Below are 16,409 nucleotides of genomic sequence, written 5' to 3'. Positions count from 1 at the left end.
CTCTGCTGTATCTTGTCTGGTATTCTCGGCAGCTCCTCCGGACAGTCTCTGTGTGACTCTGGTTACAGTCTCGGCCTCTCTCTCTATAGGCAGTAATGCTCTGCTGTGTCTTGTCTGGTATTCTCAACAGCTCCTCCGGACAGTCTCTGTGTGACTCTGGTTACAGTCTCGGCCTCTCTCCCTCTATAGGCAGTAATGGTCTGCTGTGTCTTGTCTGGTATTCTCGGCAGCTCCTCCGGACAGTCTCTCTGTGACTCTGGTTACAGTCTCGGCCTCTCTCTCTCTATAGGCAATAATGCTCTGCTGTGTCTTGTCTGGTATTCTCGGCAGCTCCTCCGGACAGTCTCTGTGTGACTCTGGTTACAGTCTCAGCCTCTCTGTCTCTATAGGCAGTATTGCTCTGCGGTGTCTTGTCTGGTATTCTCAGCAGCTCCTCTGGACAGTCTGTGTGACTCTGGTTACAGTCTCGGCCTCTCTCTCTATAGGCAGTAATGCTCTGCTGTGTCTTGTCTGGTATTCTCAACAGCTCCTCCGGACAGTCTCTGTGTGACTCTGGTTACAGTCTCGGCCTCTCTCCCTCTATAGGCAGTAATGGTCTGCTGTGTCTTGTCTGGTATTCTCGGCAGCTCCTCCGGACAGTCTCTCTGTGACTCTGGTTACAGTCTCGGCCTCTCTCTCTCTATAGGCAATAATGCTCTGCTGTGTCTTGTCTGGTATTCTCGGCAGCTCCTCCGGACAGTCTCTGTGTGACTCTGGTTACAGTCTCAGCCTCTCTGTCTCTATAGGCAGTATTGCTCTGCTGTGTCTTGTCTGGTATTCTCAGCAGCTCCTCTGGACAGTCTGTGTGACTTTGGTTACAGTCTCGGCCTCTCTCTCTCTATAGGCAGTAATGCTGTGCTGTGTCTTGTCTGGTATTCTCAGCAGCTTCTCCGGACAGTCTCTGTGTGACTCTGGTTGCAGTCTCGGCCTCTCTCTCTCTATAGGCAGTAATGCTCTGCTGTATCTTGTCTGGTATTCTCGGCAGCTCCTCCCGACAGTCGCTGTGTGCCTCTGGTTACAGTCTCGGCCTCTCTCTCTCTCTATAGGCAGTAATGCTCTGCTGTATCTTGTCTGGTATTCTCAGCAGCTCCTCCGGACAGTCTCTCTGTGACTCTGGTTACAGTCTCAGCCTCTCTCTCTCTATAGGCAGTAATGCTCTGCTGTATCTTGTCTGGTATTCTCAGCAGCTCCTCCGGATAGTCGCTGTGTGACTCTGGTTACAGTCTCGGCCTCTCTCTCTCTATAGGCAGTAATGCTCTGCTGTATCTTGTCTGGTATTCTCGGCAGCTCCTCCGGACAGTCTCTCTGTGACTCTGGTTACAGTCTCGGCCTCTCTCTCTCTATAGGCAGTAATGCTGTGCTGTGTCTTGTCTGGTATTCTCGGCAGCTCCTCCGGACAGTCTCTGTGTGACTCTGGTTACAGTATCGGCCTCTCTCTCTCTATAGGCAGTAATGCTCTGCTGTATCTTGTCTGGTATTCTCAGCCGCTCCTCCGGACTGTCTCTGTGTGACTCTGGTTACAGTCTCGGCCTCTCTCTCTCTGTAGGCAGTAATGCTCTGCTGTATCTTGTCTGGTATTCTCAGCCGCTCCTCCGGACAGTCTCTGTGTGACTCTGGTTACAGTCTCAGCCTCTCTGTCTCTATAAGCAGTAATGGTCTGCTGTATCTTGTCTGGTATTCTCAGCAGCTCCTCCGGACAGTCTCTGTGTGACTCTGGTTACAGTCTCGGCCTCTCTCTCTATAGGCAGTAATGGTCTGCTGTATCTTGTCTGGTATTCTCAGCAGCTCCTCCGGACAGTCTCTGTGTGACTCTGGTTACAGTCTCGGCCCCTCTCTCTCTATAGGCATTAATGCTCTGCTGTATCTTGTCTGATATTCTCAGCAGCTCCTCCGGACAGTCTCTGTGTGACTCTGGTTACAGTCTCGGCCTCTCTCTCTCTATAGGCAGTAATGCTCTGCTGTGTCTTGTCTGGTATTCTCAGCAGCTCCTCCGGACAGTCTCTGTGTGACTCTGGTTATAGTCTCGGCCTCTCTCTCTCTATAGGCAGTAATGCTCTGCTGTGTCTTGTCTGGTATTCTCAGCAGCTCCTCCGGACAGTCTCTCTGTGACTCTGGTTACAGTCTCGGCCTCTCTCTCTATAGGCAGTAATGGTCTGCTGTTTCTTGTCTGGTATTCTCAGCAGCTCCTCCGGACAGTCTCTGTGTGACTCTGGTTACAGTCTCGGCCTCTCTCTCTCTATAAGCAGTAATGCTCTGCTGTATCTTGTCTGGTATTCTCAGCAGCTCCTCCGCACAGTCTCTCTGTGACTCTGGTTACAGTCTCGGCCTCTCTCTCTATAGGCAGTAACGCTCTGCTGTGTCTTGTCTGGTATTCTCAGCAGCTCCTCCGACAATCTCTGTGTGACTCTGGTTATAGTCTCGGCCTCTCTCTCTCTATAGGCAGTAATGAGCTGCTGTATATTGTCTGGTATTCTCAGCAGCTCCTCCGGACAGTCTCTGTGTGACTCTGGTTACAGTCTCAGCCTCTCTCTCTCTATAGGCAGTAATGCTCTGCTGTATCTTGTCTGGTATTCTCAGCAGCTCCTCCGGACAGTCTCTGTGTGACTCTGGTTACAGTCTCGGCCTCTCTCTCTATAGGCAGTAATGCTCTGCTGTATCTTGTCTGGTATTCTCAGCAGCTCCGCCGGACAGTCTCTGTGTGACTCTGGTTACAGTCTCGGCCTCTCTCTCTCTATAGGCAGTAATGCTCTGCTGTGTCTTGTCTGGTATTCTCAGCAGCTCCTCCCGACAGTCTCTGTGTGACTCTGGTTACAGTCTCGGCCTCTCTCTCTATAGGCAGTAATGCTCTGCTGTGTCTTGTCTGGTATTCTCGGCAGCTCCTCCGGACAGTCTCTGTGTGACTCTGGTTACAGTCTCGGCCTCTCTCTCTCTATAGGCAGTAATGTTCTGCTGTGTCTTGTCTGGTAATCTCGGCAGCTCCTCCGGACAGTCTCTGTGTGACTCTGGTTACAGTCTCGGCCTCTCTCTCTCTATAGGCAGTAATGCTCTGCTGTGTTCTGTCTGGTATTCTCAGCAGCTCCTCCGGACAGTCTCTGTGTGACTCTGGTTACAGTCTCGGCCTTTCTCTCTATAGGCAGTAATGCTCTGCTGTATCTTGTCTGGTATTCTCGGAAGCTCCTCCGGACAGTCTGTGTGTGACTCTGGTTACAGTCTCGGCCTCTCTCTCTCTATAGGCAGTAATGCTCTGCTGTGTCTTGTCTGGTATTCTCAGCAGCTCCTCCGGACAGTCTCTGTGTGACTCTGGTTATAGTCTCGGCCTCTCTCTCTCTATAGGCAGTAATGCTCTGCTGTATCTTGTCTGGTATTCTCGGCAGCTCCTCCGGACAGTCTCTGTGTGACTCTGGTTATAGTCTCGGCCTCTCTCTCTCTATAGGCAGTAATGCTCTGCTGTATCTTGTCTGGTATTCTCAGCAGCTCCTCCGGACAGTCTCTGTGTGACTCTGGCTACAGTCTCGGCCTCTCTCTCTCTATAGGCAGTAATGTTCTGCTGTATTTTGTCTGGTATTCTCAGCCGCTCCTCCGAACAGTCTCTGTGTGACTCTGGTTATAGTCTCGGCCCCTCTCTCTCTATAGGCAGTATTGGTCTGCTGTGTCTTGTCTGGTATTCTCAGCAGCTCCTCCGGACAGTCTCTGTGTCTTGTACCATGCTTTGTATCTATCTCTCACACTCAGGACCTGTGGTTGCACATGTTGGCTGTAGCGTCGGCGTCCCTGCCTCCTGCTAGGCAGGGACGCTGTTCCCCTCACCTCTCTGCTCCGTGCCCGGCGGCTTCCTCCCGCTCTGCTTGCAGCGCCCGCTCTCCTCCGGCCACGGTGCTTAGGGCGCGCGCGCGCGCGCTCCCCCCCTCTTAAAGGGGCCGCGCGCGCCGTCCTAAGGAGTCCCCGGCCATTGGCCGGAGGACTTCACCATATATAAGGCACCTCCTCCAAAATGGAGGTGCCCGAGCAATGTTGTTGCACTGTTCACTACTCTGCTTCAGCCCTCAGGTCCCGTTTCCAGTTACCTGCCAGATACCTGCCAGTTTCCTGCCAGTTTGCTGTCTGATTCCTGCCTGTTATCCGCTTACCTGTTTGCTAGCCTGAGGTCCGACGGTCTGCCTTCCGATTCCTGTCAGTCTGTCTATGGACCAGCCAACCCGCTCACCTGGGGGCGCTCATCTGCTACCTGCCTGTTAGCCTACCTGGAGGCTCCGCCGTCACGTGCTGTGACCACCTGCCAGTCCAGAGACTCTTGCCCGCTCACCTGGGAGCGCTCATCTGCTACCTGCCTGTTAGCCTACCTGGAGGCTCCGCCGTCACGTGCTGTGACCACCTGCCAGTCCAGAGACTCTTGCCCGCTCACCTGGGAGCGCACATCTGCTACCTGCCTGTTAGCCTACCTGGAGGCTCCGCCGTCACGTGCTGTGACCACCTGCCAGTCCAGAGACTCTTGCCTGCTCACCTGGGAGCGCTCATCTGCTACCTGCCTGTTAGCCTACCTGGAGGCTCCGCCGTCACATGCTGTGACCACCTGCCTATCTAGAGACTCTCGCCTGCTCACCTGGGAGCACTCATCTGCCATCTGCCTGCTAGCCTACCTGGAGGTTCAGCCGTCACAGGTCGTACCTACCCTTTACCCAGAGACTGTCCCGGTCACTTGCCGTGACCTCCTGCCCGTTTACCCAGAGACTGTCCCGGTCACTTGCCGTGACCTCCTGCCCGTTTACCCAGAGACTGTCCCGGTCACTTGCCTTGACCTCCTGCCCGTTTACCCAGAGACTGTCCCGGTCACTTGCCATGACCTTCTGCCCGTTTACCCAGAGACTGTCCCGGTCACCTGCTGTGACTGCCTGCCTGTCTTCCCTGGTCGCCACCCGCTTCCTTACAAGGACCGCCCCCTTGTATAAGTTGCTCAGAGGTTCCGCCTCCCAGACCCGTTACAGTTTGCTCGGGCCATGGAACCCGGTGGCACCCAAGCTCCCTCGCTCTCGGACCTTTGTCATGAACTGTCCCGACAGAGGTCCCAACAGGAGTCCATCCTGGGTCACCTGCGGAATGTCAATACTCGCCTGGACACTTTGACTGCCCCACCAGCAACCACCGCTAGTGTCACGACTCGCAGCCCGGCTGCTCCGCTGCCCACCAATACCATAGTATCCTGCTCTGGAATCCGGCTTTCTGCACCTCCTCGCTTCGGAGGCGACTCCTCTCAAGCTCGGGGCTTCATTAACCAGTGCACCCTGCACTTTGAACACCAGTCCCACCAGTTTAATTCCGACCGGGCCAAAGTAGCCTTCATCATATCCCATCTCACGGGAGAGGCACTGGCTTGGCTAAATCCTCTATGGGAGAGAGGAGACCCTCTGGTGTCCGACCTGCCAGCCTTTCTCACGGCTTTTCGGAAGGTCTTCGACGAACCCGGACGGAAGACGTCATCCGCCTCATCTCTGCTACGCCTCCGTCAAGGGAGTCTCCCCGTGGGCCAATATGCCATACGGTTCCGTACCCTTGCTTCGGAGCTGGCCTGGGACAACGACGCCCTGGTGTCCGTCTTCTGGGAGGGTCTGTCCGGCCGTATTAAAGATGAACTCGCCGGTCGGGACATTCCTACCACTCTCGACGACTTGATTACACTTGCCACCCGGATTGACATCCTGTTCCAGGAGCGCGCTAGGGAGGTCACCCGTGAGAGGAGGATTCCACGTCTAGTCCCTACCTTCCAGAGACCCGTCACTCCCTCTGTTACTCCCCAGGCACACTCACCTGAGCCTATGCAGGTCGACCAGACCAAGATGGTCAAGACCCGTCAAGACTTACGTCGTGCCAAGGGGAGCTGTTTCTACTGTGGCAGTAAGGAGCACCGGATCCGTTCCTGCCCAGAGAGGTCGGGAAACGCCTGTGTCTAGGATCGCTCAGAGAGGTCGCCCTAGACAAAAGTAAACCCTCTCCATCCCTGATGCTGTCTGTTTCAATCCTCTGCGGAGAGAACCGCTATTTTGAACTGGCTCAACTTGACTCTGGAGCTGCTGGAAATCTCATTTCTCAATCCCTGGTAGAAAAATACCGCATTCCCACCAAACCGCTGGCTGTACCTTTATCTGTCGCCGCCGTGGATGGGGGTCTCTTACCACATCCCATCCAACTCATCACCGAATCTCTGACTCTACAGGTGGGAATGTTGCATTCTGACAGCATCTCCTTTCATGTTCTGCCTGGACTCTCTCACGCACTATTGCTTGGCCTGCCTTGGCTCCAGAAACATGCACCCGTTCTTGATTGGCAGACCGGAGAGGTCCTTCGCTGGGGACAGGACTGCCATAAGACTTGTCTAGTTCCCGTTCGCCCTGCCCGTCCTTCTCCTACTCCAGCCAATCTACCCGGTCTTCCGGTTCCCTATTGGTCTTATGCGGATGTCTTCAATAAAAAAGAGGCAGAGACATTACCCCCTCATAGACCATACGACTGCCCAATCGACCTGATGCCCGGCTCTACTCCTCCCCGTGGGCGAATCTACCCTTTGTCCGCTGCTGAGACCCGGTCCATGTCTGAATATATTGAGGAGAACCTGGCCCGGGGATTTATCCAGAAATCTACCTCCCCGGCGGGAGCAGGCTTCTTCTTTGTCAAAAAGAAGGACGGCTCACTCCGTCCATGTATAGACTATAGAGGCCTAATCCAGATTACTGTGAAGAATAAATACCCCCTTCCGCTTATTCCTGAATTATTTGACCATCTGAGGGGGGCTAGAATCTTCACCAAACTGGATCTCCGTGGGGCGTATAACCTGGTCCGTATCCGTCAGGGGGATGAGTGGAAGACGGCATTCAATACCCGGGACGGCCACTATGAGTACCTTGTGATGCTCTTCGGTCTCTGTAACGCTCCTGCCGTCTTTCAAGAGTTGGTCAATGACATCTTCCGTGATCTTCTGTACTCCTGCGTGGTGGTGTACCTGGACGATATCTTGGTCTTCTCTCCAGATCTTCCTACTCACCGGAGGGACGTTCGTCAGGTCCTGCTCAGGCTCAGGCAGAACCACCTCTACGCTAAATATGAGAAGTGCCTCTTTGAGCAGACCTCTCTTCCATTTCTGGGCTACATAATCTCTCAGACAGGTCTACAAATGGATCCTGAGAAACTGTCTGCCATCCAGAAGTGGCCCCGACCAGAGGGGTTGAAGGCTATTCAGCGGTTCCTGGGCTTCGCCAACTATTACCGCCTGTTCATACCGCACTTCTCTTCCCGGACCGCCCCTATCTCTGCGCTCACCCATAAAGGTACGAACCCCAGAGAATGGCCGCCCGAAGCAGAGGAGGCCTTTCTTTCCTTAAAACAGGCCTTCCTCTCCGCCTCGGTGCTGCATCGTCCGGACGGCAACAAACAATTCTTCCTAGAAGTTGACGCCTCCTCCTCCGGAGCTGGGGCGGTACTTACCCAAAAGTCATCTTCCGGAAGAAAGGTAACCTGCGGCTTTTTCTCCAAACTTTTCTCCTCTTCTGAGCGCAACTATTCTATAGGAGACCGAGAATTGTTGGCCATTAAGATGGCACTGGAGGAGTGGCGTTACCTGCTCGAGGGGGCTCTCCACCCGGTAATAATTTACACTGACCACAAGAACTTGGCATATCTCCAGAGCGCCCAGAGACTTAACCCGCGCCAAGCCCGGTGGTCTTTGTTTTTTGCCCGTTTTGATTTCATTCTTCATTTTCGTCCGGCTGACAAAAACATCAAAGCTGACGCCCTGTCCCGATCCTTTCTGGTGTCTGATCTTGAGGAGGAGCCTAAACACATCATCGATCCCGCCAGAGTAATGCAGGTAGCCCCCGTGGGCCTAAATCGTCTCCCTCCCGGTAAGACGTTCGTAACGGTGTCCGATCGGGAGAAGATTCTACACTGGGGTCACTCGTCTAAGCTAGCTGGGCACGCCGGTCAGAAAAAGACCCTCCAACTTATTACCCGGCACTACTGGTGGCCTACCCTGCACAAGAATGTAATTGACTTTGTTTCTGCCTGTGTGTCCTGCGCCCGCAACAAAGTTCCGAGACACCTGCCTGCCGGCCGCCTTCTTCCTCTGCCAGTACCTGCTGCCCCGTGGCAACATATAGCTATGGACTTCATAACAGATCTCCCCGTCTCTGCCGGTTGTACGGTCATTTGGGTGGTCGCTGACCTCTTTTCCAAAATGGCTCATTTTATTCCCCTGCCAGGCCTCCCGTCTGCTCCCGAGCTTGCTAAAGACTTTATCCGCCACATCTTCCGTCTCCATGGTCTGCCTCTCCACATCGTGTCGGATCGTGGGGTTCAGTTCACCTCACGTTTTTGGAGAGCCACATGTAAACTGCTCGACGTCACCCTGGACTTCTCCTCCGCTTACCACCCACAGTCCAATGGTCAAGTGGAGCGGATCAATCAGAATTTGACCAGTTACCTCCGGCACTTCGTTAATGCCCACCATTCAGACTGGGTGGATCTCCTACCATGGGCCGAGTTCTCTTACAACAATCACGAGAGCGAATCTTCTTCTAAATCCCCGTTTTTTGTAGTCTTCGGTCAGCATCCTCGGATCCCTTTTCCTGTCTCCACCTCTGTAGACAACCCGGCTGCGGAATCTCTCGTTAGCAAATTTTCCTCCATTTGGGAGAGTACCCGATCCGCACTCCTTCAGTCGTCCGAGCGGATGAAGAGACACGCCGACAAAAAACGCCTGGATTCCCCACAATTTCGTCCCAGAGATAAAGTCTGGCTCTCGTCCAAGTATGTCCGGCTCAAGATTCCTTCCTACAAGTTAGGGCCTCGGTTCATCGGTCCTCTGGAGGTTATCAAACAGATCAACCCGGTGGCCTATAAATTGAAACTCCCGGCCAACTTACGGATCCCTAACTCCTTCCATGTATCTCTCCTCAAACCTGTGGTACTTAACTCCTTTTCCAAGTCTACAGGTACGCCTCCTGCTCCGGTTTCTGCTGAGGACGAGTTTGAGGTAGAGAACATTCTGGCCACCAAAAGGGTAAGAGGAAAGACCTTTTTTCTAGTGGATTGGAAGGGGTTTGGTCCTGAGGAGAGAACATGGGAGCCCCGGGAGAACATCCATGCCCCTCTCATCCTTGATAAATTTCTGTCTGGCCTAAAAAAGGGGGGGCCTAAAGGGGGGGGTACTGTAGCGTCGGCGTCCCTGCCTCCTGCTAGGCAGGGACGCTGTTCCCCTCACCTCTCTGCTCCGTGCCCGGCGGCTTCCTCCCACTCTGCTTGCAGCGCCCGCTCTCCTCTGGCCACGGTGCTTAGGGCGCGCGCGCTCCCCCCCTCTTAAAGGGGCCGCGCGCGCCGTCCTAAGGAGTCCCCGGCCATTGGCCGGAGGACTTCACCATATATAAGGCACCTCCTCCAAAATGGAGGTGCCCGAGCAATGTTGTTGCACTGTTCACTATTCTGCTTCAGCCCTCAGGTCCCGTTTCCAGTTACCTGCCAGTTACCTGCCAGTTTCCTGCCAGTTTGCTGTCTGATTCCTGCCTGTTATCCGCTTACCTGTTTGCTAGCCTGAGGTCCGACGGTCTGCCTTCCGATTCCTGTCAGTCTGTCTATGGACCAGCCAACCCGCTCACCTGGGAGCGCTCACCTGCTACCTGCCTGTTAGCCTACCTGGAGGCTCCGCCGTCACGTGCTGTGACCACCTGCCAGTCCAGAGACTCTCGCCTGCTCATCTGGGAGCGCACATCTGCTACCTGCCTGTTAGCCTACCTGGAGGCTCCGCCGTCACGTGCTGTGACCACCTGCCAGTCCAGAGACTCTCGTCTGCTCACCTGGGAGCGCACATCTGCTACCTGCCTGCTAGCCTACCTGGAGGCTCCGCCGTCACGTGCTGTGACCACCTGCCTGTCCAGAGACTCTTGCCCGCTCACCTGGGAGCGCTCATCTGCCATCTGCCTGCTAGCCTACCTGGAGGTTCAGCCGTCTCAGGTCGTATCTACCCTTTACCCAGAGACTGCCCCGGTCACTTGCCGTGACCTCCTGCCCGTTTACCCAGAGACTGTCCCGATCACTTGCCTTGACCTCCTGCCCGTTTACCCAGAGACTGCCCCGGTCACTTGCCGTGACCTCCTGCCCGTTTACCCAGAGACTGCCCCGGTCACTTGCCGTGACCTCCTGCCCTTCTACCCAGAGACTGTCCCGGTCACTTGCCTTGACCTCCTGCCCGTTTACCCAGAGACTGTCCCGGTCACTTGCCGTGACCTCCTGCCCGTTTACCCAGAGACTGTCCCGGTCACTTGCTGTGACCTCCTGCCCGTTTACCCAGAGACTGCCCCGGTCACTTGCCGTGACCTCCTGCCCGTTTACCCAGAGACTGTCCCGGTCACTTGCCGTGACTGCCTGCCTGTCTTCCCTGGTCGCCACCCGCTTCCTTACAAGGACCGCCCCCTTGTATAAGTTGCTCAGAGGTTCCGCCTCCCAGACCCGTTACATTGGCCCTTGTGGGCAGCTAAACTTTCCCTCACTGGATCCAAAGACATACTGATAGGGAATCTATATTGTGAGCCCCATTGAGACAGTGATGATGATGATGATGATGTCTGTAAAGCTGGGAAATTCATGGCACTATATAAGTGAATATAAGTAAGTGAATAGGTGAGATGACTCTCTGCGGTGGTAATCCTCGCCCTCTCTCTAATGGTGGTGCTCTGATATAAGACGGCTGATCCCCACTCACTTGGGGCAAATGTCACCGACTGCAGTTCAGACCCCAAATCTTATCAGCACCTCTGTGGTCCTCCCTTTATAGATGTCATTCAGTCCTATAAAAGTTTATTATAATGGACCTAAAGGTTGATGGGCTCCTCCGCACTGCATACTGTGTGCTGTAATGGTCCCCTGGCTGCAACATCTATGAGGCCCCTGCTGGATCTAGACATCAGGGGAACGGTGGGCAACATATTAAAGATTGCAGAGGGGCAATGAGGGGCTGGGAAGGGAGTATAGTTTTGTTTATTATTTTTCACCAGCTTGGATGAATTAAGATTAATTTTTATAGCAATGGACAATCCAATTTATATGGAGTATAATTCCCCCCCTACTTGCTAGCTGAGGCACAGGTGTCTCCCTGCCGCTGCACAGGTGTCTCCCTGCCGCTGCACAGGTGTCTCCCTGCCGCTGCACAGGTGTCTCCCTGCCGCTGCACAGGTGTCTCCCTGCCGCTGCACAGGTGTCTCCCTGCCGCTGCACAGGTGTCTCCCTGCCGCTGCACAGGTGTCTCTCTGCCGCTGCACAGGTGTCTCCCTGCCGCTGCACAGGTGTCTCCCTGCCGCTGCACAGGTGTCTCCCTGCCGCTGCACAGGTATCTCTCTGCCGCTGCACAGGTGTCTCCCTGCCGCTGCACAGGTGTCTCCCTGCCGCTGCACAGGTGTCTCCCTGCCGCTGCACAGGTGTCTCCCTGCCGCTGCACAGGTGTCTCTCTGCCGCTGCACAGGTGTCTCTCTGCCTCTGCACAGGTGTCTCCCTGCCGCTGCACAGGTGTCTCCCTGCCGCTGCACAGGTGTCTCCCTGCCGCTGCACAGGTATCTCTCTGCCGCTGCACAGGTGTCTCCCTGCCGCTGCACAGGTGTCTCCCTGCCGCTGCACAGGTGTCTCCCTGCCGCTGCACAGGTGTCTCCCTGCCGCTGCACAGGTGTCTCCCTGCCGCTGCACAGGTGTCTCTCTGCCGCTGCACAGGTGTCTCCCTGCCGCTGCACAGGTGTCTCCCTGCCGCTGCACAGGTGTCTCCCTGCCGCTGCACAGGTGTCTCTCTGCCTCTGCACAGGTGTCTCCCTGCCGCTGCACAGGTGTCTCCCTGCCGCTGCACAGGTGTCTCCCTGCCGCTGCACAGGTGTCTCCCTGCCGCTGCACAGGTGTCTCTCTGCCGCTGCACAGGTGTCTCTCTGCCGCTGCACAGGTGTCTCCCTGCCGCTGCACAGGTGTCTCCCTGCCGCTGCACAGGTGTCTCCCTGCCGCTGCACAGGTGTCTCCCTGCCGCTGCACAGGTGTCTCTCTGCCGCTGCACAGGTGTCTCTCTGCCGCTGCACAGGTGTCTCTCTGCCGCTGCACAGGTGTCTCCCTGCCGCTGCACAGGTGTCTCTCTGCCGCTGCACAGGTGTCTCTCTGCCGCTGCACAGGTGTCTCTCTGCCGCTGCACAGCTTCTCATCCTTCTGCCATGCCGTCTGTCTGTATATGTCTACCTACCTAAGACTTCTATTTTTTATTAAAAGCCTGAGATTGTTCTCCCGAGTGCGCTGAAGAGTGACTTAAAAGTGCCACAAAAAAGTGCACTTGGATGCGGTCAGTTGTGACCTCTCCAACAGGAGAAAGGCCCAAAACGACTGATCCGTGTACAGTGATGGTCAGGGACAAGTATCCTTCCCAGGCTGAAGCTAAGGGAGACCCCATCTGCCTTGGCTCCCACCCAAGCGAGAACTAGGAACCAATCGCTCCCGAAAGAGGAAAGCCAGGGGTCAGGGGGGTAGCCGAACTGATGGCCACACACCCTCCTCAGACCTTTCAAAAGGGAACCCTTAAGGGAACCGCGTCCTGACAAATCCAAGTGCAAGACACAAAGTGGAAAGAATTAAAATAAATAGTGAAGGTGTTTCTAGTCGAATACTAGCTGGCCCGTCGGCTGTGAATTTCAAAAATTCTCCATCCTAGCCAAAATGCAGCGAAAAAAGGGACCGTGCTCAATAAGTAAGAAAATGTGAAGTGGTGAGCAAATATGCCAAAACTGAAGGGGGTTTCCCCGGCTCAGTGAGTTAGGGCACCCCAGGGTCACCACTCCTCGGGCACTCTGCACCGCAGACTTTCAAACTTACCCAGCCTACTGGCATCGAAGCTGGAGGGCCAGGGTTTCATCCCGGTTTAAGCTCTGGGCCTCCAGGATCGATGCCACTAGGTAGTATGCGAGCTACAGACTATCAGTGCATGCTGGGAGGTGTAGTCTCGCACCAGCTAAGAGAGTCACTGAAAGACTGAAAACTAGAGCGTCCCAGCTAACCCAATGGGCCGGTGCCACCTCTACTGTATGTAAGTGGTAATAAGATATTCTCTGCTTTCATTTCACAGCTGATTTTCCATGTCCGCTCCGTATGCAGCAGGTTGAAGAATTATGGAGGTGGTGAAAAGCATTTTTGCAGTTGCGAAAACAATTTACGATCAGTGCGACCAAGCTGAGACCAACAAGAAGCGCTGCAGTCGCCTGAAGGCGAGGATTGAGCTGCTCTTGGTTCCAGTTGAGAAACTGAAAAATGATCCTGAAAAATCGAAAGAATTGGAGAAGACTCTGTCTGAGCTGCTGTTAAACCTGAACAATGCCGAATGTTGGGTGACCAAGTACTCGCCGAGCCGCTGGTGGTGGAAGATCCTGCGGGCGCGGGGCATAGAGAACAAGTTCATTCACATCAGCGAGCAGCTGAGTAACACCGCCCAGGTCCTCCAGCTCCTCATCCAAGCCGAACACAGAGAACAATTTCTGAAACACTTTAGTGATAAAAATCTAAGGAAGCAAAATCTGGAGGACAGTGAAGAGGACGTGAAAAATCTGATGTCTCTGATACAGAGTAGGTTCTCCAGGAGACATAGTACCGCTCACAGCTGAGGGTTTGCTTCATTGGTTTCCAGGCTGGACTATCCTCTGCTGTCCTGATAGTTGGCCACAATGTAGAGTGCAGGTACAATGTATCTGTGGGGTCCCGGGGATCCTCACACAGGATGGTCTACAGACTCGGTGTGTACAATATGTGAAGACTGGGTGTCTGCATCGTACAGGATTCAGCCTCGTTCTCCATGTACAAACCACGACCTCAGCGTGACACAGGACAGACGGGCGGACATGTCTTCATATCTGAGTGATGACAATTTGTTTCATGCAGGTGAGATGACATCTGTAAGTGACCGGGTGGATGCGATGGATGTGAAGCTCCAGCAGCTCCAGCTGATATGTAAGTATTGCCGCAGTTTCAGCTATGGCTGCAGAGGTTCCTATATGTAGGAATCATTCATCTCCTTGTGGTTTTCATTGGCCTGCGGCCTGTGGCAATGCCATGCACCAAGTCATCATCTACGGCAGCCGGTGACGTCACCAGGGCTCAGTCATTGCTTCGTGGTGACATCGGGGCCCTGCAGGATATAGGAAATTAATTTTACTCACATGAATAAATTTGGTGCCTTTCACAGTGCAAGCTGAGATTGTGCGACCGTGGGATATAAAGGAGATCCGAGCTACAGATCTCAGGTGCAATGATCTGCAAGAAACCACCGACAGCCACAGTCTGTACCTAGGGGAATATCACAAGAGCCCAGTGATGATCAAAGTCTTAAAGGGAGAGCTGAACAGGAACGATGAGTAAGTCCCCGGGCGGAGAAGCCGCAGACCCTCGGGTCATCAGGGATCTTCACAGACATCTGCGTCTTCTATTTCCAGCTATGTAAGAAACACCTTCCAGTCTGAGTGTAAGACCATGAAGAAGTATGAAAGCCCAAACATCTTACGTCTTTATGGCATCTGCATCGATAACTCAGGTGAGAAGCGGCCCAGGTACACGCTGATCTGCTCTCCTCCTGATGATGAGCAGGTGATAATCACACTGTATGATATAGTAATAGTTAAGGATGGTGATAAACACACTGTATGATATAGTAATAGTGGTGGATGGTGATAATCACACTGTATGATATAGTAATAGTGATGGATGGTGATAATCACACTGTATGATATAGTGATAGTGACGGATGGTGATAATCACACTGTATGATATAGTAATTGTGATGGATGGTGATAATCACACTGTATGATATAGTAATAGTGATGGATGGTGATAATCACACTGTATGATATAGTAATAGTGATGGATGGTGATAATCACACTGTATGATATAGTAATAGTGGTGGATGGTGATAATCACTCTGTATGATATAGTAATAGTGGTGGATGGTGATAATCACACTGTATGATATAGTAATAGTGGTGGATGGTGATAATCACACTGTATGATATAGTGATAGTGACGGATGGTGATAATCACACTGTATGATATAGTAATAGTGATGGATGGTGATAATCACACTGTATGATATAGTAATAGTGCTGGATGGGGATAATCACACTGTATGATATAGTAATAGTGATGGATGGTGATAATCACACTGTATGATATAGTGATAGTGATGGATGGTGATAATCACACTGTATGATATAGTAATAGTGCTGGATGGGGATAATCACACTTTATGATATAGTAATAGTGATGGATGGTGATAATCACACTGTATGATATAGTAATAGTGGTGGATGGTGATAATCACACTGTATGATATAGTGATAGTGACGGATGGTGATAATCACACTGTATGATATAGTAATTGTGATGGATGGTGATAATCACACTGTATGATATAGTAATAGTGGTGGATGGTGATAATCACACTGTATGATATAGTAATAGTGATGGATGGTGATAATCACACTGTATGATATAGTAATAGTGGTGGATGGTGATAATCACACTGTATGATATAGTAATAGTGACGGATGGTGATAATCACACTATATGATATAGTAATAGTGGTGGATGGTGATAATCACACTGTATGATATAGTAATAGTGGTGGATGGTGATAATCACACTGTATGATATAGTGATAGTGACGGATGGTGATAATCACACTGTATGATATAGTAATTGTGATGGAAGGTGATAATCACACTGTATGATATAGTAATAGTGGTGGATGGTGATAATCACACTGTATGATATAGTGATAGTGATGGATGGTGATAATCACACTGTATGATATAGTGATAGTGATGGATGGTGATAATCACACTGTATGATATAGTAATAGTGATGGATGGTGATAATCACACTGTATGATACAGTAATAGTGATGGATGGTGATAATCACACTGTATGATATAGTAATAGTGATGGATGGTGATAATCACACTGTATGATACAGTAATAGTGGTGGATGGTGATAATCACAGTGTATGATATAGTGATAGTGATGGATGGTGATAATCACAGTGTATGATATAGTAACAGTGATGGATGGTGATAATCACACTGTATGATATAGTAATAGTGGTGGATGGTGATAATCACACTGTATGATATAGTGATAGTGATGGATGGTGATAATCACACTGTATGATATAGTGATAGTGATGGATGGTGATAATCACACTGTATGATATAGTAATAGTGATGGATGGTGATAATCACACTGTATGATATAGTAATAGTGATGGAGGGTGATAATCACACTGTATGATATAGTGATAGTGATGGATGGAGATAATCACACTGTATGATA

General features: G+C 52.2%; 1 protein-coding gene across 1 annotated transcript in view; it reads left to right on the top strand.

The window, feature by feature from the left end:
- Window positions 1-16,409, top strand: part of LOC141175967 (mixed lineage kinase domain-like protein) — a 292,720-nt gene that overhangs the window by 31,470 nt on the left and 244,841 nt on the right. Inside the window, exons 2-5 of the mRNA XM_073659956.1 lie at window positions 13,160-13,653; window positions 13,966-14,034; window positions 14,270-14,438; window positions 14,517-14,614. Coding sequence (XP_073516057.1) covers window positions 13,203-13,653; window positions 13,966-14,034; window positions 14,270-14,438; window positions 14,517-14,614 — 787 coding nt within the window. The 5' untranslated portion in view covers window positions 13,160-13,202. The remainder of the gene's footprint in view (window positions 1-13,159; window positions 13,654-13,965; window positions 14,035-14,269; window positions 14,439-14,516; window positions 14,615-16,409) is intronic.

Source organism: Phyllobates terribilis, unplaced genomic scaffold (genome assembly GCF_046119375.1).
Source record: "Phyllobates terribilis strain yellow unplaced genomic scaffold, ASM4611937v1 Scaffold_14__1_contigs__length_39327217, whole genome shotgun sequence".
Classification (NCBI taxonomy): Eukaryota; Metazoa; Chordata; class Amphibia; order Anura; family Dendrobatidae; genus Phyllobates; species Phyllobates terribilis.
The sequence above is the reverse complement of the archived record's forward strand: the minus strand, read 5'-3'. Positions and strand labels throughout refer to the sequence as shown.